General features: G+C 38.6%; 1 protein-coding gene across 1 annotated transcript in view; it reads left to right on the top strand.

Moving 5' to 3' along the window:
* PCDH15 (protocadherin related 15) overlaps positions 1–22604 on the top strand; it is a 360972-nt gene that overhangs the window by 278189 nt on the left and 60179 nt on the right. The window contains 3 exon segments of the mRNA XM_057415611.1: positions 4810–4919; positions 5725–5865; positions 20422–20549. Coding sequence (XP_057271594.1) covers positions 4810–4919; positions 5725–5865; positions 20422–20549 — 379 coding nt within the window.

Genomic DNA, 22604 nt, shown 5'->3' with positions numbered 1-22604 from the left:
GTCTCTGATAAACTGTTCAGATTGTTACAGTTGCACTATTAGCCTCCTAGCAATGGGGGTTTATTGTTCTAATATGTGTCTATATCCTTCTTTTTTTGAGCATGGACAGGAAGCCAAAATAGTGTAAATGCATTGGTGAAAGGTTTAAAAGAATTGCCATCATCATGTTTACATCTTGCTTTCTTGTTTCTTTACTATTTATTTTGCTGCACTAGTTAGAAACTTGTACTTTTTTTCACAATTTTAAAAACTCAGCTGCATATTCAGACCAACTTAAGTGTTTCTGTTTGCAGAGATTTAATTAGCTATTTTAGTTTCCATATAACTTCACTGTTAGCTTGTCTCACTTTAGACACTCTAGTCTTCTGTCTATGCTTGATTTTTCTCCATAAAAATATATGAATTCAGTTGGGTCGAATAGCTTATATATCTTCTTTTAATGCAAAGCATCAGACAAGAAAAAACCCAAGTGAAATCACTTCCCATGAGGCATCAGATGAAAAGTGTCTGTACAGGAATGGGTATGCTGCTCAGAAACATGTTTCAGATAGAAGAGCATGGAATAGTTTCAGGTAAAATGCCTTTGAGACTTGAATGCTTTAAGAAGCTGTAATGTGAGAGAAGGTAGGGAAATGATTTTACCAGGAGAAGTCCAGATGGCATTTTAATCAAGTTGAGCTAAGAATCTCAGCAATATTATTAAACAAACAAGCAAACAAAACGAGTTAAATTCTGAGGTATGTTTATGGACCTCCATGGATGGAAATAATAATCCACAATGTAGAGTCATCTGAAGTCTCTAATACAGAGTACATGCACATCACACTATTAAACTTCAGTACTAAACCAATTTATTACTGGCTTTGCTGGTTTAAAATTTAATATTTATTTAATCTCATGTTCATGCTTTTGGAGATAGAAAAGTTTCATGGTGAATTTAAAGCATATTGGATATCAGGCAAATTGAAAAACTGACCAGAGTCTGATGTGCTTTGGAAAGGGAAAAAATAAGCAGAAAAGTAAAAGTTAAAATTTAACTTTCGATGTTAATGGTTATGCTCTGCAATGTATATGACACGTTCTGTCTACATTTCCTCCTCTGATCAAGATACACGTAATTGAGACATAGCAAACTAAAATTATTACAATTTTTCAATTTGTATCTCTTTTCCGTGTGTTTTGTGTACGAACAATGACTTTATTTTAGTCCCTTTGTTCTTCTAGTTCAGGGTTGCTTTTTTTTTTTTTTCCCGAAGGGGCAAGCACATTTTGTGGCACGGTTTCATACTGAAGCAGAGTAAGCAATGCAGTAGAGCCCTCAAAGAAATACAAACAAATCTTAAATTTGTGCAGGGGTAACCAAGTCAGAAGAGTGGTGCAGAGGACTTACTATTGAACATCTATTTTGTTAATTTTAAATTCTTTCATTCTTCCCAAATCTGAAGCCATCAGATACCAATCTTATCTCAGCATGGCACAAAGCCCTTTTTTTACGCTTTGCTGTTTTCATGCCCTCTTTTCTCACCACAGGTTGTCAGGAAGAGTTTGGGCAATTTCAGTGGGTCCAGGGATCCTACAGGGGTTTTGTTGCACTGCAGCAATGGGGGCCTGTCCTGGAATCCATCCTATCTTGCATGCTGACAAGATACCGTTTACTATTTCTGTGAAGACATTAAAGTGAAGATTGACCAACTGAAATTGCACATTGCTGGGACTGTTACAGGAAAATAGCATGTGAATGTACTAAATATTGGTCCAAAAATATATTTTGTGATTGTGTAAAATGGTTGTGCAAAAGAAAGTGTTCAGGAACAAAGATTATGGGTAGACTGAGTTGCAGCTGAGGTGGCCATGTGGGGTGTGTAATGTGGTAATGTGGTAGTGTGTGTTAGTTGCTGTTTATATCCCATTTCACCCGAAGATTTATGGGATGCAAGTGGATTACTGTGTTAATGCACAGGACTTTCTTGCACTCAGTGACTGTATGCATGTGGATAGCCATGCATGTAAGTATTGGGGAGGAATATTAGAAATCACATATTTCAGAAGGTATTTTGTTCAGAAGAGCAGAAAGTAACAGTTTCATTTAAAATATTTGAGATTAATCAGGACTGGACTGTAAGGCAGTGGTGTGCCAATCACATGCAGATGACGGTGACAGAAATGTGCTGTTAGGTACGGTCAGAGCCTGTGACTGACAGGGTAATGACTATATTGGCAGTTGCGGTCAGAGGCTCAATAAGGTATTGCAAACATTATCAGACAAAAATACCTTCAGACGCTCTGAATCATAATCATATGTTGAAGTCACAGCAGTACCCTTCCCTTTTACTATGCTGTCAGCTTTCTAAGTCTTCTCTGGGTGGTTTGGACTAGATTGCACTGCTTTGCTAGTTTCACATTTTCTCACCAAAAAAAAACACACAACAATCTTTACCATCCAGTAATGCAAAATTATTGCATAAAAACACCCTTGGCTGTCCCCTAAAACAGCTTCATATAGTAGGTCTACCAATAACATAAAAAAAAACCCAAAACAAACAAACAAACAAAAGACACCATTGTTGTACATCTTAGTCCTTAAAAAAATGGAAAATAACGAACTTACCTTAAAGAAAGCTTGCTACAGCTTATAGTACGGGATAAGGAACAGTATTATTGTCAGCTGAATACCCTTGTCTTTTGATGATTCACTTCTCTACAATTCAGCAAAATATTCTTAAGAGACCAGCTGTATGTTTTAATTCAGCTGATGCACTGCTCCCATTGAACCTGATCACCTTAGTTAAATCAGGGAAATGAAATCAACGCAATCACTCTGGCAATTTTCTGTCCACTCCTTCTAAAGCTGCTTGCTAATTGATATGGATTTATCAATTCATTGAATTCAGATATGTGAGAGGGGAAGTTTCAAAGCCATTTCCATTAAAGGAATATACTGAAAGTGTGCTTTAGATAAAATGTGGGGTTTGTGTATACACAGTTATGAGGGTTTTTGTTCAAATTATATGGTTTTGGAAGAAAAAAAGCCCATAAATTATATATAGTCAGGGAATCTAAGATTGGGGTGAAGGCAGTCTGAATAGCAACTCAAGGGAAGAGGCAAAAGTATAGGTAAGCTTCTGACCAGTGTTCTGTAGCAGTTGCTACAGAGAGCCACAAAGATGAGGGAAAGTACATCACCGCGAGGGCAAGAGGTTGTGTAACAGGCACCATGATACAAACTACTCAGTGTCTTTTTCTTTCTTTTTTTTTTTTTTTAAACAGTAATGAATAATTCACCAGCTGATTTTTTTTAACTTAATTCCAAATATCCATATTCATCCATATCCATATATGTAGATAAGTGTTATTCTCTAGAACTTTTTCTAGGATGTTCAAACCAATATTCATGCCAAAGAAGATGGAAGACGGGTCAAGGGCAGACTGTTGGTCTCTTGGTGTGTGATGGTAAAAGTTTGGGTTCAACAGTTAGGATTGTAACCTGGGGTTCCAGCTTTCTGCCCTTAGAATGGGAAAAAGGAGTATGAAGTGGAGTATTTGAAAAATACCTGGAAGAAATTTTCAGTGCAAAACTGAAATACTCCTTAAAGTCTACTCCTACTTAAGGGCCTGTCTGAACATATCCTCAGCTGTCTTATTTTATTATATACCTAATTAGTGTAATTTTTTAAGATGTAAAGTATCTATATGATGTTAGTTTCAATAAAGATGCATCTGCATTTACAAATGAGTGCATGTCCTGGGTTTAGGAGTAGCAGTCAAGTCAAACTTCCCTTTTGAATTTTTTTGTTCACTAGCATGAATAGTTTAAAGCATGAATTCAGCCTTTAGTTGCTGTGATGAAAATCTGAAAGTTTTACTTGAGATTAGCTCGAGTCTCACTTCTTGTTGTTTAGTGGTTTTATTTTAAATAAATCAGCACAGACTCTTTGTTCGTTCTGGAGCAGTTACAGTTTCCTTGAGGAAACAGCATCTCAAAATGTTACTCATCATGTTTTCTAAGGAGGTAGCACTTGAACAATAAAAGAAAAAAAGTGAAGTAATTCCTTGCTGTGTTTCAGGAGGAAATTCATTATTTATACATGATGAAACTGTGCTGAATATGGGATGCTCAGTTTTCAGTGTTTGTAGGGTACAAAGGACATGAGATAAGAATGTGTTAATAGTGTGATTTTTTTCTTTTTTATTACACAAATTGGTGCTCAGTGAATTAGAAACAATTTAGTGAATGCTTAAAAGATGCGCATGTCTACTTGGATTGCAGCTGATTTCCTGGAAAGCATCCTGGCTTTTGGTACTGAAGATTGGCAGGAGAATTTTTGGATCTTTCTGAAGAGTAGAAATTCCTGTGGAGGTGGCTTTAAAGTGCTTACTGTTTAAATGATAAAGGTTTATCCATGAACAATTTTCTTTCATGCATTTCTGATAGATTACTGAGGCTTTTTAGTAGTAGGGGTATTATAAAAGAGCTATTATATTCTACATTTTACTTGCAATTTATTAGTCTATGGTGGTTCTTATGTTTCTGTTGTTTTCAACAAAATATTCCCTGCTTTTCCATTTCTTGTGTCAAAGAACTGTTGCATCTTTATATTGTTACCTCTTGTCAGTTAGACTTCTTGCTGGTTTTTGAATTTGCAGAGATGAAGGCTATACGTTTGCCTTTTTGATATGTCTTTTTGTAATAACAGATCCTCTCACTTTGGCAGCCTAACGGATGAAACTGCTAACCTGAGGAATAAGTTCCAGTAATCTGCTGTTCAGGCAACTGGAAGCTAACACAAATAATTTTGTTCTATTCTGCAGACCCCCACCAGTGAGTGAAAGTGCACCAAAAGGAACTGTGGTCACCGTTGTTACAGCGGCTGCCTTGAACCAGACAATTGTATACTCAATTGTTTCAGGAAATGAAGAGGGTAAGTGCTAATATTTCAGTATTAGTGGTTATGATGAGCCTAGTGAGTGCATCAGAAGTGTTCAAGAAACAGTGATTAGAAATAAAGATACTAAGGTGAAATTCCACCTCATTTGTACAAGCAGGAGGGACTGCCATTATCAAGCCTTTAGAGATCAGATAAAGATCAGATTTCTTAGCAGAATTACAATAAAAATTAGAAGACAAATTCTCACTGATGCAAAAATTCACATCCTTACCACATGGTGTGAATCCATGGCATAGTGAATTAAGAATATAAATAGCTTTGATGGAGTTGTAGCGTTTGCTTAGAAATCTATTTTTAGGCATTATAGACTTTGCCATGCTGGAGACACACCTGTTAGATTAGAGTCTGCTATTTAAACAAGGCATCATTCCTGTATTTTCATCTTTCTCAAGTACTCTTCATGATCCACCTTGAAAGCTCTGTGAAATTATACTGAATTATTTGGAGGGATTTGGAAGAATTCCCCATTCCATATTCCTTTTTGTGAAGGTGGCCTGTTTGTCTTGTCTGCTGTTGCCAGCATCTCCTCAAGTTAGTTATTACAGTACCAGGTCAGATTCAGCTGTTGTGCTTCTTTGAAGACAGCTTCAAAGAAGAGTTACACAGGCTTTTAGAAGCCTGAGGGAGGAATGGAAATGACTTTCTAAAGACAGTTACTATTCAGAGAATAATGTCATCACCAAATTAGAAGCACTCAGGCATTAAAAAAATAAAAAAAAAAAAAAAAAAAAGTGTTTATGCATCTTAGAAAGTTACTTCTGTTTTTGCTGGATTTCAGATGTGTTTGCTATTAATAACAGAACAGGCGTGATCTCAGTCAAAAAGTCTCTGGATTATGAACGTGTGAAAAGTTATGAGCTTCGAGTTCAAGCAGACTCCTTACAAGTGGTACGATCCAATCTGCGTGTCCCTTCCAAAAGTAAGCTTAAAAGTTCTTATTTTTAAATCTATTTTTAATATACATATGTAGTGTTATTTTTTAAGGATATTGATAGCTGCACACTAGGTAGTGACCTTGCTTTATTATCAGAAGTCCAACAGTGCCGATGGTATGTGAGCAGCAGAGAGTGCATTTGTGGATGTCTATGCTTGTTTTCTGTATATCATGCTGATTAGTCTTGAGCTAAATCCTTACAAATCTTGTCCATGTTACATGGTTACAAGTCTCACTGGTACAGATTAAAATCATGTTTATATATAAACAGAGTTTTGATGGCATGAATTGAGCATTTTCAGCGTAACAAGGACTTTTTATGGTTTGGTGTAACCACAGTTACTTTTTTGTAAACACATTATACAGCCCAAATACAGACTTCCTCCCTCCTGGGCTGGTATCACAGCAAATGCTGGGACACTACCAAGAGGAATGGGGAACATATACACAGCAAGGGTGACAGGAAGAAAAACACTCCTTCAGCACCCCTGAGGGTTTGTGTGGATTTATTGCAGCCCTGACTGAGAGCAAACTGGAGGCAAGGACCTGCTTGTGACAAAGATAAGAAGGTTTCTTGCAGGATCTCTGGGCAGGAAGGAGTTTATTTACAAACTGGTTTGCTTTGGCTCTCTCTCATGGTGAGGTGTTGATTTTTTTTGTTTTTTTTTTTGTTTTTTTTTGCCTTGGATGGTTTTCATTTTCTAATAAAAGTAATTTGAAAGGACTTCTGATTAATTTTATCACCCTACCTGTAAGGCAAAAAAAAAGTCTGGAAGGTCTGGATTCAAACATCTGGCTCGGTGTCCTGTTCTGTCCTATACAACTTCCTATTAAGCCACAGTTGGGCCCTAGTTTAAAAAAAAGAAGCTTATCAAAAAGTATTTTGGTACACATCTTTACACAGTCTGTGTTTGTTGTCTCCTTTTTTTTTTTTTTTTAATTATTATTTATTTTTGGTCTTTGTGAGTCTCAGGTTTTCCCTGCTCTTGCATCGTGGATGCAATGAAAATAACCCTAGGGCAGTGGACTGTTGCACTGAGAAAAGAACAATGAGGAGTTGAACATTTGTTTAAAGGCTATGAAAATATTACCTCCTTTCATTTCAAATTGGATGTAAGTTCATTTCAAGTCATCTGTCTGCAGTCACAAGTTATACTCATATGAGCTGTGGGCCAGATCTGTTGCAGGTGGCTGACACTTTTTTCTCCTCTGTATTTCCACCAGTGTTAATCATAAAGCAAATCTTCAGCACTGGAAAAAAGCAGGCTTATCCCGACCAAAAACACCCCATGGACTAATAGGTTTAGCCTCTTTTATTTCTAAATGTCTATCCAAGGGACCCTGCTGTACCACCTCATAGCATTTGCTGTTGTGTGAGCTGAGGAATCCCCCAGAAGGCCAGGCTTTCATCACCTGCTCTTTATTGATGCCTGTGTGTAATTCATTCAATAAAGGACATTGCATGGGTATTTTGGAACCATGAAATACAAATGGAGTTCAAATTTAATTCAGACTTCAGTTTTATGCAGATAACCGATATGCAATTATTTGTTAATCCAGGGGGAGATACCATAAACAGTATGCCACTACAAGTCTGTTCCTAAACATCAGCGAGATTTGGGCACTTATTAAAATGTGTACATAATAAAAACTCCTTCAAATTTTTGGAAGCTTCCAGTAGTATAATGAGCAATTTTAGTTCAAGTTCATCTTTTAAAGCATTAATGTCTTTAAAAATAGGGATTGTGCCAAGGAGGTCTGTATGGCAAACCAGGGGCAAAAATTTTCCGTTGGTCTTTTTATCTGTCACTAATGTTAGACTGCCACCTTTCCACCTGCCCTGAGCAGGATATAATTCATTGTTCTTTTGTCCAGGCACAGAGAGCACTGGGCAAATTAGGACTTAGAGCGCAGTGTGATTCTTTTTTCTCCTTTGCTGCAGGGAAAAGTGAGCTGTGTCAGCTTTTTTGCTTTTGCTCCTCACTTTGGGGTCTTTGGCATATTGGCAGGCAGAGAGCCAAAGTGCCACCCCATTACTGTCAAAGGTGACAGTGTTGCTCCATGACAGACAGTGCCTTTTCAACACTGCAGGTTGTGATCCACAGAGTTAATAGTCTGAGGGTTAAAAAGGAAGGGCCATCTTTAAATAATGGGGCTGATTCTGCTGTCTTTTTTCTGTAATTAATCTTCTAATCATTGTTCTGATGGATACAGTAGTAGCTATGAATATTAGGAAACCCATCTCTAGCTTATTTCAGTGCCAGTTTGTGTATGCTTATGGTTAAGAGTATTTTGTGTAGATTAGAGATCAAAATGCAGATTTTTCAGAATAGTGATTTAAACAGGGTGCAAGTCTGTTTCTTCTGTATAGAGGTACTATTGTAGAACATGCTTGCAATACTGAAATTGGTACTTCATGTAAAGTTACAGATTTTTAAAGTTCTTAAAAATATTAGACTTAGCAGGTTTAAGTATTTGGGAACATCACATAAAATTGGGTGATAGAAGGTAGCCTGAGAAGTTGTACATGGGGTGGAAGTTAAAATATATTCATCATGCTTTCCAGTATGACCAGCAGAAAATTATTGGAAATTGGACATATAGTATCATGGATATTTCTTCTTTGTTATGAAAGAATTGACCGTGTGTGTGGTGTATCACATATGCATTATTCAGTGATCAGAAGTTTAATTGTATTAACAGCGATGTAAGAGTCTGTTGCTGTTATAGCCCCCATCAACGATGTACCTGGAGGGGGAGAAAAAGAGAGCTAGTGCCAGTTGACTGTATTTTCTGTGTCTGGGACAGGTCCAGTTAAGGTTATATTCTGTAAAATACAGCTAGGCCATATGCAGTGAGGAAATAAGGTTCTCTGCAACATACAGCTTTTTCCAAATCTTACTCTGACACAGGTGAACAGACAAGGGAGTCAGCAGGCTCCAGCAGTGGTCTTTGGGCACACCTTCTGACTCATGGTCTGCACTAGAGCAGCTCTCCCAAATGGACAGCAGTTTTAAAAAGTTGATGGCTGAATTATTGCATTCAGAGATACTTGGTAATGACTTGAGTTTGAATTTGGTCCAGGTTAAAGGAAGACATGCACTTGCTGTATGTGTTTGAATCACAGGCCAGAAAGCCAACCATATACTGGGCTGCATCAAAAGAAATGTGACCGGCAGGTCAAAGGAGGTGATCCTGCCCCTCTACTCTGCTCTCATGAGAACACACTTGTAGTTCTGTGTGCAGTTCTGGTCTCCTCAACATAAGGAGATCATGGAGCTGTTGGAGCAAGTCCAGACAGGGGCCACAAGGATGATAAGGGGGCTGGAGCACCTCCTGTGTGAAGACAGGCTGTATACAAGGCCAGATTGGATGAGCCTTGGGTGACATGGTCTAGGGTGAGAATTCCTTGCCCATGGCAGTGGGGTTGGAACTAGATGATCTTAAGGTCATTTCCAACCCTAACTATTCTATGATTCTATGAATATCCATGAGTATACAGCATGTATTAGGTTTTGAATATGCACTGTGCTGGCTGGATAGCTAAATAATTTGGTAGATGTATATTTTTAAAATATTTTACAGATATCTGTCTAACTAAATCACGTATGTCTTTGTAGTGGAGATCCCTTGACCTCTAGGTTTGATTCCTACATCTATATGATGTATGTTTTTCCATTTCCTCAGCACCTTTTTCTTTCTTGATGAGTCTTAATCAGGTTAAATGCTACTTCTGAGTTTCAGGGCATTGAATTGATGAGCTACAGTGGAAGGAGATGAGACAGAATTAGTGCCCTGCTGTGGACTTTGGTGACATTGAAATGATGAACTACTTTAGAGATAGGTGACTTTGAATGCACTTCTCTAAAATTATGTGACATTGAATTAATACACTGCTCTGACACTCAATGGCAATTAATAACTGCCAGTTCTGGTGTTAGATACTACAGAATTGGTGAACTGTTCTGGAATTTGTTGGCAGTGAATTGATGACCTACTCTGGAGCTGCAATGGTGAAGCCTTCTGGAGCTAGGTAGCACAGCACTGACAAACTGCCAGCCACAAAACAGTACTGAGTTTTGCAGAACTCAGAAGCTAGACACCAAATTGTTTTTACCTTTATGATATTATAGAAGATAATTATATACAAGTAGAAGTTTGAATTTTCATCTGTGCAATAGAAGAGTGGATGATACTGTGTTAACTGTAACTCAGCTTGTCAGTGCAGCATCAGCAAGTTCGCCAATGACACTAAGCTGTATGGTTTGATTGATACACTGAAGGGAAAGGATGCCATCCAGAGGGACCGTGAGAGCTGGGTCAGTGTCAGCCTCGTTAAGTTCAACAATGAGAAGTGCAAGGTCCTACACCTGGGTCGGGGCAATCCCAGGCACAGCTACAGGTTGGGCAGAGAAGAGATTCAGAGCAGCCCTGCGGAGAAGGACTTAGGGGGTGTTGGTCAACAAGAAACTGAATATGAGTCAGCAGTGTGCACTTGCAGCCCAGAAAGCCAACCGTATCCTGGGCTGCATCAAAAGGAGTGTGACCAGCAGGTCGAAGGAGGTGATCCTGCCCCTCTACTCTGCTCTCATGAGACCCCGCTTAGAATATTGTGTGCAGCTCTGGTGTCCTCAACATAAGAAAGGTGTGGAGCTGTTGGAGCAAGTCCAGAGGAGGGCCACAAGGATGATCAGGGGACTGGAGCACCTCCCATACAAAGACAGGCTGTTCAGCCTGGAGAAGAGAAGGGTGCGTGGAGACCTCATAGCAGCCTTCCCACAATTGAAGGGGGCCTGCAAGGATGCTGGAGAGGGACTTTTCATCAGGGACTGTAGTGATAAGACAAGAGGTAGTGGGTTTAATGCTAAAACCAGTGAAGTTCAGATTAGCTATAAGGAAGAGGTTCTGTACTCTGAGGGTAGTGAGACACTGGAACATGTTGCGCATAGAAGTAGTAAATGCTCCGTCCCTAGCAGTGTTCAAGACCAGGTTTGACAGGACCTTGGGCAACATGGTCTAGGGTGAGGTGTCCCTGCCCTTTCCAGCACTAACCATTCTGTGATGCTATGATTTAGTGATAGCACCAACTGATAGTGTAGTAATAATTAAATTTATAAATGAGGAGAGAAAGTAAATTGAGATGTCATTCAGAGTGTGAGAACATAAAACTGGTGACTTAAACTGGGTTTTTAAAATATGATGCTAAATCATGCAAAATCACATTCTTTCAGTGGAATTGAACTCCTTAAATGAATTACTTTTGCTAAATCTTTATAATATGAATTTGCAGTGCATTTTTGCTTAGTTTGAATGGAAAAAGAGTTAGGTTTTCTGATTATAGTGAATTTAAAAGGTTGGAATTCTAGCTATAAGAATCAGCAATTAGTGATGCTGAGCCCTGAAAGACATTCAGTATTAATGGACTTCTCCAATTCAGTTAAATTTAGCAGCCCTGGATTTTTTTTCTGACTGCTCTTTGCTTCTTAGATTGTCTATCACTATGGACTTTAGCCTGATGTTTGCTATAGGTCAAATTAGGATTGTGATTATTAGCTTCTAAATAGAAGCTTTCAGTTCTGCCTCAATGGGTAAGATTAAAAAAGAAAAGAAAAGCTGATACATAAGGTGAACATCACATAACTGTGTGTGGCAGGGTTTCTTCTACAACTGGAAGGTGCTGCTCTGTAATCTGTCATGAAGTGAGCAGCTCCTTCCTTCCAGAAAGAGATATGAATTAGTGAGGTGAAGGAAATGTATCAGTACAATTAATCACTTACTAAACCAAGAGTGCCTCTTGAAAAAGAAAAGAAGCATCATCTTTTACCTCATTTAGCACTGTCAGCTGTTTGCAAAGTTTTCATCTACATCTCACTGTCCTGCATTTTGATACCAAGGAAAACGTGGTCAGATTAATAATCTTGTGGCAAGGAAGGAAGGGACAGGAGGAAACAGAGGGGTTTACAGGAAACCAGGGGAGCAGCAAAGAGAAAGTGCTGCCTAAGCCTGATAAGAAAGAACAGTGGAGCAGTATAGGGGTGAAAAAAACTATAGGTTATAGGTAGGGGCAAAGAGAGGGTTTTACCAAAAAAAAAAAAACCCATGGTCTTAGTTTTATGAATTAAAGCATTAGTGGGCATCTTGTCTCTGTGCCAGACAGACGAAATGTGCACTGTAGTAGGAGACACCAAGGCTTCCTGCTTTGACATGGGAAAAATGGTATATTTACAAAAGAGCCGGAATATGTTTGCTTTTGAACACCGCAGGAAAAAGGGCCCTCTAAATTCCTCTGTGTACAGAAGTGAGCAATTTATTTTCCTGGTTTGCATTGTTCATAGTTTCCAGCAGCTGAGAAGAGGATATCTTTTCGTCCCCCAGCTCCGTACATCTGACCCTTTCATCCTGCCACTGCCCTCTTGTTCACTGAACTGCTGCCAAGAGCAGTTGCCGTGTGCTCTGTTATCTTACCATTGCCATCTATGCATAAGTTCACCCATCTTTCATGGCTGCTCAGCACAGTAACCCCCAGGCTGTTCCAGTGTCTGTCTGCAAAGGGACATGGATGTAAACAGCTTGTTTAAAAATTAAACCTGACAGGCAAAGGTGTTACCAGTTGGTACAGTGCCACATGAAAGGTTTTTACTCATTAGAAGTTACCTGTGTTAACAGCTTTGTTGTTCAATGAGCTGTTGAGAGGGAGGCCAGAGGAAGTATTTTGGTCTGAGGTTGCTTTTGTGTAGATTTTGTCTTGTTTTGACAGTGTCTAAGATTGACTGTGAGATGCTGCTGCCACCCAAGTAAATCATATTCTTGTGGCAGGGGTAAAAAAGAGGGTTCCTTGTATCATGTAGTTGTTAATGCAGTGAAACAATCCCCTACATCCATGATCTTGTCACCTGCATCTTCATTAGGAAACTTCTGTCATGGCTTGTAATCCCACTGTTATCCCTCCCACATCCTCTTTTTTTTTTTTTTTTGCTTTCTTACTTTTGCTGACTTGATTGGGTCTAACTAAAAGAGTAGGGAAAGGAAAAACAGCAGGTACATCTTTCACATTTCTAGAGATGCAGTACCACATGGATGGTTCTACTGTCTTTTAAGAAGAATTTAAAATAAATTAAAAGCACTGCAAACAATGAATCTGATATTTTTACAGTTGTGATTATACTGGCTTGATAAGCAGATTTCTTTTTTAGAAATGGCAAGTGCTATCTTTGCGTTTGCATCCAGCCTGCTATAGGTGAGAACTAAAACAGGTGTCCCTCCAAATTCTCATGGATGTATTCAGAGTAGCACAATTTCTTATTAAAAATCAAGTTAGAAGAAGAATTCAACAAGCAAGAAGTAAGGTATCTCAAGAGTGTTAGATCAGCTGAGGGGGAAATAACACTTTGACATTTTCTTCATTTCAATCAGTTGTGCTAAATATTACATTCACTGCCAAGTGTGAATATATATGATCTTGGTAGAGATGGTATTTATTTGGGGTTTAAAAGATTTTTAAGCAAAAATGCACCTTTCAATTGATTGTTTACACGGTTTATTCATTGCTAGAACTATTTGTTTTGCCTTTGACACAGCCCCAAGCAAGAATTGGTGTATACCGATCCCCCAAACATCTGCTGAGGCACTGCTCAAGGAGGGTCATTTCTGTTGTCAAATTGTTGCTATAATACCAATGGTAAGACAGGTTTTTTCTGTGGGTGTTGGAGAGTAAAAGAATAGTTCTGTCTCCAAGTAATGTTTTTCATTTTCTGATTAAAAAAATGAACTTTCAAGAATCATAAAGCAAAAAGGGGTAGCACTAATTTTTCAACCAAAATTCCGCAACTGCTCCATACTAATTAGGAACTATAGTTTTACTAAATTAAATATGAAAATGAATTCCCTATCCCTGTTTTATTGATTTTTCAAGCAGCATTACATTTTTATTTTCAAATTGATGTGCTGATGGTTTTATAAATAGGCTGCCATGCCAGTCCCTGAATCCAGATGTGATAGCTGAACAAAATATGCTGCAGAGCCTAAAGAGCTGCTAATCTGCCTTCTCTATGACACAGCTCTGGGGTAGTTTCCCTGAAAGCCACTGGGACAAATTTAATAGTTCTGTGGGCAGCAAAGCAATGTATTTAAGAGACTCTGCTTAAAATGTGAGCTAACTTTAAATCATAGAATCTTTAAAAGTGTCCAATGCTGGGGAGTCCGTCACTTCCTGGGGAGATTATTCCAATGGTCGATTGCTCTAGATGTGAAAAGTTTTTCTTTTGTGTCCAATCAGGATATCCCCAGGAGTAACTTGGTCCCATTACTCCTTATCTTTTCTACTTGGCTCCTCATAAAAAGGAAGTCTTTGTCTTCTTTGTAGCCACCCTTTAAATACTGGAACATGGTGATAAGGTCTCCCCTGAGCCTTCTTTTCTCGAGGCTGACAGTTCTCATCTTTTCCTTATACGAAAGGTTTTCCACTCCTTTTATCATCTTTGTGGCCTTTCTCTGGACCCTGTCCAGCTTGTCCATGTCTTTTTTGTATAGTGGGGACCAAAACTGAACAGTGTTCTGGCTGTGGCCTGACAAGCGCTGGGCAGAGTGGGATAATATCATCTTTATCTCTGCTGGTGATGCCCTTGTTGATGCAGCCCACCATCCTGTTGGCTTTCTTTGCCACACCAGCTTACTGCTTGTTGTCCACCAGGAACATCCAGTCCACTTCCACAGAACTGCTGCCAGCCAAGTGGATCCCAGCCTGTGCTGCTCTCTTGGATTATGTTTTCCCAGGTGCAAGACCTTACATTTGTGCTTGTTGAACTTCATGAGTCTTGTTAGCTCACTCTTCCAGCCTATGCAGGTCTTCCTGCAGGGTGGCTCTCCTTTCCAAGGTGTCCATTTCCCTACTGGGTTTGGTATCATCAGCAACCTTTGCCAGGGTACACTTGATTCCATCATCCAGATCACTTACAAAGATATTAAATATCCTTGGGCTCAATGTTCATCTCTGGGGGACCGTACTTGTGACAGGTCCCCAGTTTGAACATCACTGTTAACACCACCTGGGTGTGGCCTGTCAGCAAGCTCCCCATCCACCACACAAAGGCACTTGTCAAGACTGTAATGCATCAGTTTCTCTAGGAGGATGCTGTGGGAAACTGCTTCAAAAGCCTTGAATAAATCTAGGTAGACAATATCCACCACTCACTCCACATCAGCCAAGCAGGTTACTTTGTCATAGAAGGCAACCATGTTTATCAAGCATGATTTGCACTTGGTGAGTCTGTGCTGACTTTTCCCAGTCACATGCTTCATTTGACTTGTGAGACCCCTCAGGAGGATTCATTCCATTACTTTCTCAGCAACTCAGGTATGACTGGTGGGCCTATAATTTCCTGGATCATCCTTTAAGGCCTTCTTGTAGATGGGAGTGACATAAACCTTCTTTCAGCCTTCTGGGACATCCTCCGATCTCCATGACTTCTCAAAGATTATGGAAAGCAGCCTTGCAGTGATGTCAGCCAGCTCTCAACAGCCTTGGGTGGATATTGTCAGGGCCCATTAATCTGTAGGGGTCAAACTCCTGCAACAGTTCACATACCAGCTCTTCCTTCAGTGATGGTTGGCTTGTGTTTGCATCAACCTGGATTCTTTGATCCCAAGGCCTGGGGCTCAAGAGTGCTGGTGAAGAAAGTGTGGAGAATCTCTGCCTTTGAGCATTTTTGGTGACTAATTCATCTTTCATGATTAACAGCAGGCCAGTATTTTCCATCTGTTTCTCCCTGCTCTTTATGTACCTGAAGAGCCCTTCCTTGTATTTTTTGACATCTCTGGTCAAGCAGCTCCCTAGGGCCACTTAAATCTCCCACATTGTTCCTGCTCACAAGAGCTGCTGGCTCCAGGTGGGGCTCCCTGCTCTTCCTCAGGTTTCCTGGGGAGCCCTGCTCTGCACCTTAGCCTATCACAGAGCCTGCCATTGCCACAGCTGTGCACCTCGTGACCAAGTGCTGCTTCCAGTTTCACCACACTTAAATCTCCCATGGTTGCTTTTATTTGGTAAAAAAGATGGGGTTTATTGATTTAAATGAGACCTTGCATCAGTGCTACTCCAAACACGTTGCTGTTTACATCTAGTCAAAGCTTCTTTTTGCACTGTTCTTGGTCAGATTCAGCATATGATGATCTTGTTCAGGCTTTATGGGCAAATGCTGATTTAGAATGAAAATGCCACTGAAAAATACTTGATGCTGGTTCCTATTTGGTTCTGCCAAATTTAGTAAGGTGAGATTGAGTGCAGCTTCACTTCAGTTTAGTTTACCTGCCAAAGCGCAAAGTCTGCTCAACAGATTTAAGATAGTAGTAATGCAAAGTGCTATTGAACCGCAGTGAATTACAATTCTTATTCCCATTTTGATTAAAATGAACTTTTAGAAGAGAAGATTTTGCTGTTACCTACTGCAGAACAAACAGCCACTGCTTAATCTATGTGGTTTTTATGTTAAAATTATTGATGCATGAAAAGCAGCTCTATCAATGGCTGGCTTGGTATATTATGGAAGACAAGTACAGCATCAACGATGAAAGCATAATGTAAAAAAAACCTAGTGATAATGCAAGCATAGTTGACACTGTCTCAGCATTCAAAAAGCATTGCTTTGGTTCAACTTCATTTCTGAAATCTGGCAAGAAACTACAAGCTCACATGACACAGGCATATTATTAGTTCTACTTAGATAAGCAGTAATACTGGGAAAGAGTTTTCAACAAGCATGTCAGGAAAAAACTTCTGGAAGTGATAGCATGCACTAGTTCTGACCAGCTCCCTGGAGTGTTTGTTCATTTTGTTTTCCATATTAGTAATGATCTACTAGTTTTATGTGCTTCAGAGGGTGCTTAGGTTTCCTTTAGAGAACCTTTAAGGATGTTTTCACTCTCTTAAAGTAAATCACAAAAGCTGAAAGCTCCAAATACTTCGTCTTCTAGTTTTGGGAGTGATTATTTAGCTGGAGCAGTGCATGCAGTATGCTTGGTTCTTCTAGGCTGAAGATGACTTACAAGCAGCTGAAGTTCTGTATAATCTTTCCACTGCAGCTCATCTCAGTGTGGGACTAGAAGAGGCAAATGGGACACAGGACACCTTGCAGGAGATTGTGGTGAAGAAAATTCCTTTGCAGTGCATTGTCTGGGTGGCTGACTTGACCTTTGTGACTGTTGAACTAATTGGTGTGAAAAATCCAGACAATAAATGTGCCTTAGCAATAAAAATGTGGAGTAAAACTAAAGAAACTATTTGCTTATCAAGTATCATCTGCATACTTACTATGCAGAGAAGTACTTTCTTTACAGCTGAAGGCAGATAATTGTAGCACTCAATCAAATTTCTTCTCAGCTCTCTCTGGCCACCTTGTCAGTCCTGTGTTGCTTTGTCTAGAGAAAGATGTTTTTTTCTTCTTTCACCTGGCCAGCTATTTAGGTAACTCAGTCACAGTAATAAGAATCCTACTTGGATTGATTAGGTCTCACAAGGTGTACCACAGAGGAATAAATTCTGGTTTCAACTCCTGGAATCCATGAAAAAGAATGTAACTGGAGCTGGATTCCAGATCTAGAATACCAAAGCAGCATGGTTTTGCATACATGGGGATACAAAATTTCCCTTCTGGAAGGTGAATGTTAAATATTAGTATCCTTTGGTATTCAGTGTCCTGCCTGTGAGAGTTTTAGTGCACGTTATATAGTGGGTCCTGTTGCCTGCCTTCAGGTACCAGAAAAGAGGGCTAGAGACACACAGAAACAATAGTTAGAACAAGCATTAACAAATTTGGAATACGAAGAAAAAAATTAGTCTAATGCCAGAATCTAAACCAGGCTTTGTAAGAGCATGCTCAGGTTGGGTGGCTGTTTCAATCATGCAGGGTAGTGAAGGTGCAGGGGTGGTAGATGTAGGAGCATCATACCATGTGTCTCTGGGTACCAGAGTATCTCCATGTGCAGGGGATATCTGACTGAATCAAGTGAGGTGGCTGGGGAAATCCCCATGGCGAAGGCTCTGGCACAACCTTCACACAAAATGGCACAGTTTCTGATGAGAGATTTTAATGTGTGCTTCTTCTAGGCTTATTTGATACGAGATAAGGCAACCTCTGTAAGTGGCTGGGGGTTGTTTACCGTGGCCAGCTGTAGACTGGAATCAGATAAAAAGCACGTGGTAGGGAGGAGTTCACAGATGCCATGTTCCCTTCCACCTACCAGAGGGAATGAAATATAAGCTGTGCCTAAAAATCGGGCAGTAAGATAAAATGAAGGTATACGTTTAATTTAGCGTTAACGATGCTGATGTTAGTCTCTATATGTGCAGGATATTTAACTTGTTTTGCGCTCAATGTAATAACTTTCATTTCTCATTTTCAAAGCGTTCAACCATCAAAAAACAAATCAGCATTTTGGCAGCTCAAAGAACTACCAGCAAATTAAACAAATGTTTTTGAGCAAATTGCAAAGCAAACTTTGCATCAGGCTAAGCCACCTCACCAAAACGGGCTTGAAATTATGAAGGTAGTAAGCACTATGAAAAAGATGTTTAATTTGCATTAGAGCTAGTGCAAGCCTGCAAATGTTTAGTCCTACCAGTACTGAATGTGATACAATTATGATCTTCCCTACAGCAGTAAACTGGTCACAGCCATTGATGTAACTGTTTATTAGCTCAGCAGGTCAAGGTCAGTTGCACACATTGCCTGTAATCCTGATTCAATTGCCTTCTTCCTAAAGGGTGTAGCTGCAGTTTCTAACTGTAACTCAGTATTGCAGCCGGAAACATTAAGGATACATTTTAACAGGAGAGGTTTGACTATTCATGGGACCTCTCGGTATCTGTTTGACTTACAGTTTTCTTCACTGTAATAAATAAAGAAGCATTCTTTTGAAAACAAGCAAACTGGAGATGTTTTCAAACAGGCCATTATGTCCACATTACATGTATTCACATGCTGGGTTATGTCTTTTTTCCCATGTCTGTAAAAAGAATGAATGTCATTAAGTCATTTTCTCAGGAAGTAACAGCACCTGAAAGTTGTTTAACATATCTCTACAGATCAATGTGAAAGGTTAATAATTGATTATTCCTCTGAGGAAATGTAATTTTTTTCTTTCTTTCTTTTTTTTTTTTTTTAATGCTTTTCTTCCTATTAGTGCATTGGATGGCATATTAAATGTTTTTCTCAGACTTCAGTTACATTTATGAATTCCTCATTTGTTTCTCACCAGTTGAACCATCAGATAGATCACCTGATCAGATAGATCAGTCACCTGTGGTGACTCTGGCAATCTAAAAAATAGTCTGTGTTGTTTGCTTTTTTTGTCCCCTAAAGGTACAGCTACTAAGTACTTTCTTAATGAGACTGTGTTTTGAAGCTTAACTCAGATCAGCATGGCACCTGTACAGTGTTCAAATTACCCTGGCACTGAAAAAAGCTGGGAAAACCAACTCTGAATTGAGGCAATTTATCACTTGAAAATGTGGTTTTAATGAACTGGATATCATAATTTCCAGCAGTCTTTCTGGATTTTACAATTCTGTAAGAGACAAACAGATGTTAGTGTAGATTAATGTGCAGTTGTATCTTTTTTGCACTAGCTCTGTAGTTTTTGCTAGAAGTTTTTTTTCTTGCAGAAGTTGTCTGTGATTCAGTGGAGTGGATCAGTAACTGTTTAATAAAACACAAATTAACAGCAGTATTTTGGTTGAAGATGTGTCGAACCCCTAGGGATAAAGTGATACTTCTCCCATGGGCCATTCCAGGTTTCTGATGAAGACAGGCTTAGGCATGCATTCAATTAATACAGTAAATTCATTAGGTGTCTAGGGTGCTTAGCCAAGTGCTAAATTATGACTGTTTATGAGTTTACAGATACCACAGCAGAGTGACCCGTTCAGTATTTGTGTGGGAGTTAATTAAAATACATAAAGCAAGCTGCACAGGAAATGGAAAAAGTAAGCTGATATTTGCAGTATAACTGCTAGTATATATTACCTGCTCATTATCTCTAACACTTGTGAGAATTTCATGTGACCAAAATCTGTGTAAAGTATGAGATCCTTAATTGTGCTTTTCCAATTATTTGAAAAATTAGTTGCAGGCCTTTTCTTATATTTTCCCCAAATATCTGGGTTTCTAAAGAAAGCCATGGCAGTTTTTTTATTACAAGAAAATTCAGATATCCATAATAGCAAAGTGCAAGTGTACAGATAATAGGAAACGTCTTCTCTAAAAGTATGAATTCAATCCAAGTTAAATTCAAGATTGGCAAATGCAGAAACAATGAACGTAGATTTAAAAAAAAAAAAAAAAAAAGAAAGAAAGCATGAAATCTCTTTATTTCCTTCAAGTTCATACCCTTCATAGCAAATGTGTTATTTTTTCTAATGAATTTACTTTTACAGTATTATCCATACACCTATTTTATATGATCTGTTTGGGCTGCAGATGTACGAACTATGGTAGGTGTTAAGGGTTTATTGAAAAATTTTCGATGTATACTTTCCATTCTCTCTTTTAGGTAATACAGCCAAGGTATTTATTGAAGTGAAGGATGAAAATGACCATGCGCCTGTCTTTACAAAAAAAATGTACATTGGAGGGGTATCAGAAGATGCTAAAATGTTTTCTTCTGTGCTTAAAGTTAAGGTAAGACTGATTTTTATTTTTTTTAATAACATTCACTTGCAGTGGGAAAATATTTACTTACTGGTTTGATTTTTTTTCCAGGAAGTTACAAAATAAGTTTCTTTTAAAAATGCTTGAGCTTCTCAGGTACTGGCAGTAATTGTCATTTGATTTATTCTCATAAAAAACTATAGTGAGCACAGAATGGGTAATTCTTCTAACGAAATCACTGCGTATGAACATGAGTGTGATGGTTTCTATCTCTGTGTGTGTAAGTGACATGCATTGGCCTAGTATTCCAGCAAGGCTGATTTTGAGCTTAAAAGGCAGGTTTATTTGTGTTGATTTATATCGATGCTCATCTTTCATTTGAAGACTTGTACCTATTATTTTAAATATGTTACCATTTGGAGGATTCTTTTATGCTCAGCACTAATTTTTACCTTAATTTTTAGTTACTACTTCTTTGGCAGCAGCATGTTTATGCTTTAAAAAGGAAAGAAACAATTTCCGTTTCAGGTCAGCAGAGGAATTTCAGGTCTGTGCACTGTGACACAATGGTGAGCAAAATTGGCTATCTGCAGGGGTGGTTGTTTGTTTTTTTTTGATGTTTCTTTATTTATCTTTTTAACCTTCAAAAAAGAGAGAAAATTCAAGGAAAGGTAATATATAGAATGTAATTAGTATCAGACATTAAGTTAACTTAGAATAAAAGCTATTTCTTTTCCATAAAATGCTTTGTGATGCAATTTTTTTTGTGCTAGAGGCAGCTTGACTTGCAGGAACTTTCCAAGTCAGCTTGTTTCCTCTGCCTTTATTTTGTTACCTCAGCAGGCCTCCTGCACCTTCTTTCAGCTTAAGAGTTAGTGGAATATCTTTGATAGAAAATATCAGAGCTTATTAAAGTTGTCCATTGCTGTTTTGTTTCATAGCAGTCCTTCCCAAAGTAAGCCCAGAAATGGCAGAAGAGTGAGAAACTGTTAAATATTGACTATTGGACAGAAGCTTCTGTAGGTGAAATTTGTTTACTTTGTGAACTAGTCCAGAGTATTTGGTTTGCTGCTGCTTTTTTTTTTCTTTCTTTCTTTTATATAGTGTTTACCATTGGCAAATTTTTGTCCCCAGATTGTGTGAAAAAGAGCAGCATACAGGCAAGGGATATTTGGGGTGAGGAGGGGAATCTGGCTTTACCCTTCAGAAACATTTTACTCAGAAGGGGTGACCAGGGGACAGAAAAGCATTGTCATAGGAGGACACAAAAGAGATCACAGGTTTATGTCTCTGATCTGTTTCTGTTAAAACTTGGGAGAGAATTCTTACTGACTTTGCTGACAGGCAAAATAGAGCAAGATATAAGACAAAAGTTTTTATTAGTGGATGATATCAAACATAAATGTGTGCTTAGTTAAAGTGAAATTAGAAAAACAGTTATAACAACAGCTTGTTGTAAAAAATCAGGCTTTAAATTGTTGTCCCAGCACCAAGCATTTTCAGCAGTTGGTACTAGTTAGCTTATAAGTTAGAATATTTTTTACAACTGAAAGATATTAAACTGCATAATATAGATGGTTGAAATCATTGTTCTTGGGACCTAGAGTGAACCAACATTTTCTAATTATCATTAGTGTCACATTACTTGTCACAACAGTGCCATATAGTCAATATTGTAGCAAAGTATGCAACACTTCCTGCACACTAGGCCTGAAACTTGTCATTTTTTTCCACTGTACTTCAAGGAGATACCAGCAATAAATAGGTGCTAAATGAGTAGAAGTGATGCTAACTTTTAAATTGTTTTCTAATGTGCATTCCATTATCCTGAGGGAATAAGATAGTGCTTATTTTAAAGTGCAAGTTTGCTGTTACCAGAAAAAGAATGGACTCTGAATTGAACCAGTGTTTTCATTGTGTTAGACAAAACTAGTCATTCTAGAGATACACTATCAACCTTGTTGATTAACTCTTAGCATCTGTGTTTTTTCTCTTGATTCTAGTTTGTAAGTGGCAGATTATGCTTGAAAACCTGAAAGTCACAGTTTTCTATTGGCAGTGGATGATTTGGATAGTCAAGTCAGT

Source organism: Pezoporus wallicus, unplaced genomic scaffold, assembly GCF_028554395.1.
Source record: "Pezoporus wallicus isolate ANWC-B61680 ecotype Strahan unplaced genomic scaffold, APGP_CSIRO_Pwel_v1 contig_736, whole genome shotgun sequence".
NCBI classification, from domain to species: domain Eukaryota; kingdom Metazoa; phylum Chordata; class Aves; order Psittaciformes; family Psittacidae; genus Pezoporus; species Pezoporus wallicus.
Note: the sequence above shows the minus strand (reverse complement) of the source record. Positions and strands in the feature narration are given on the sequence as shown.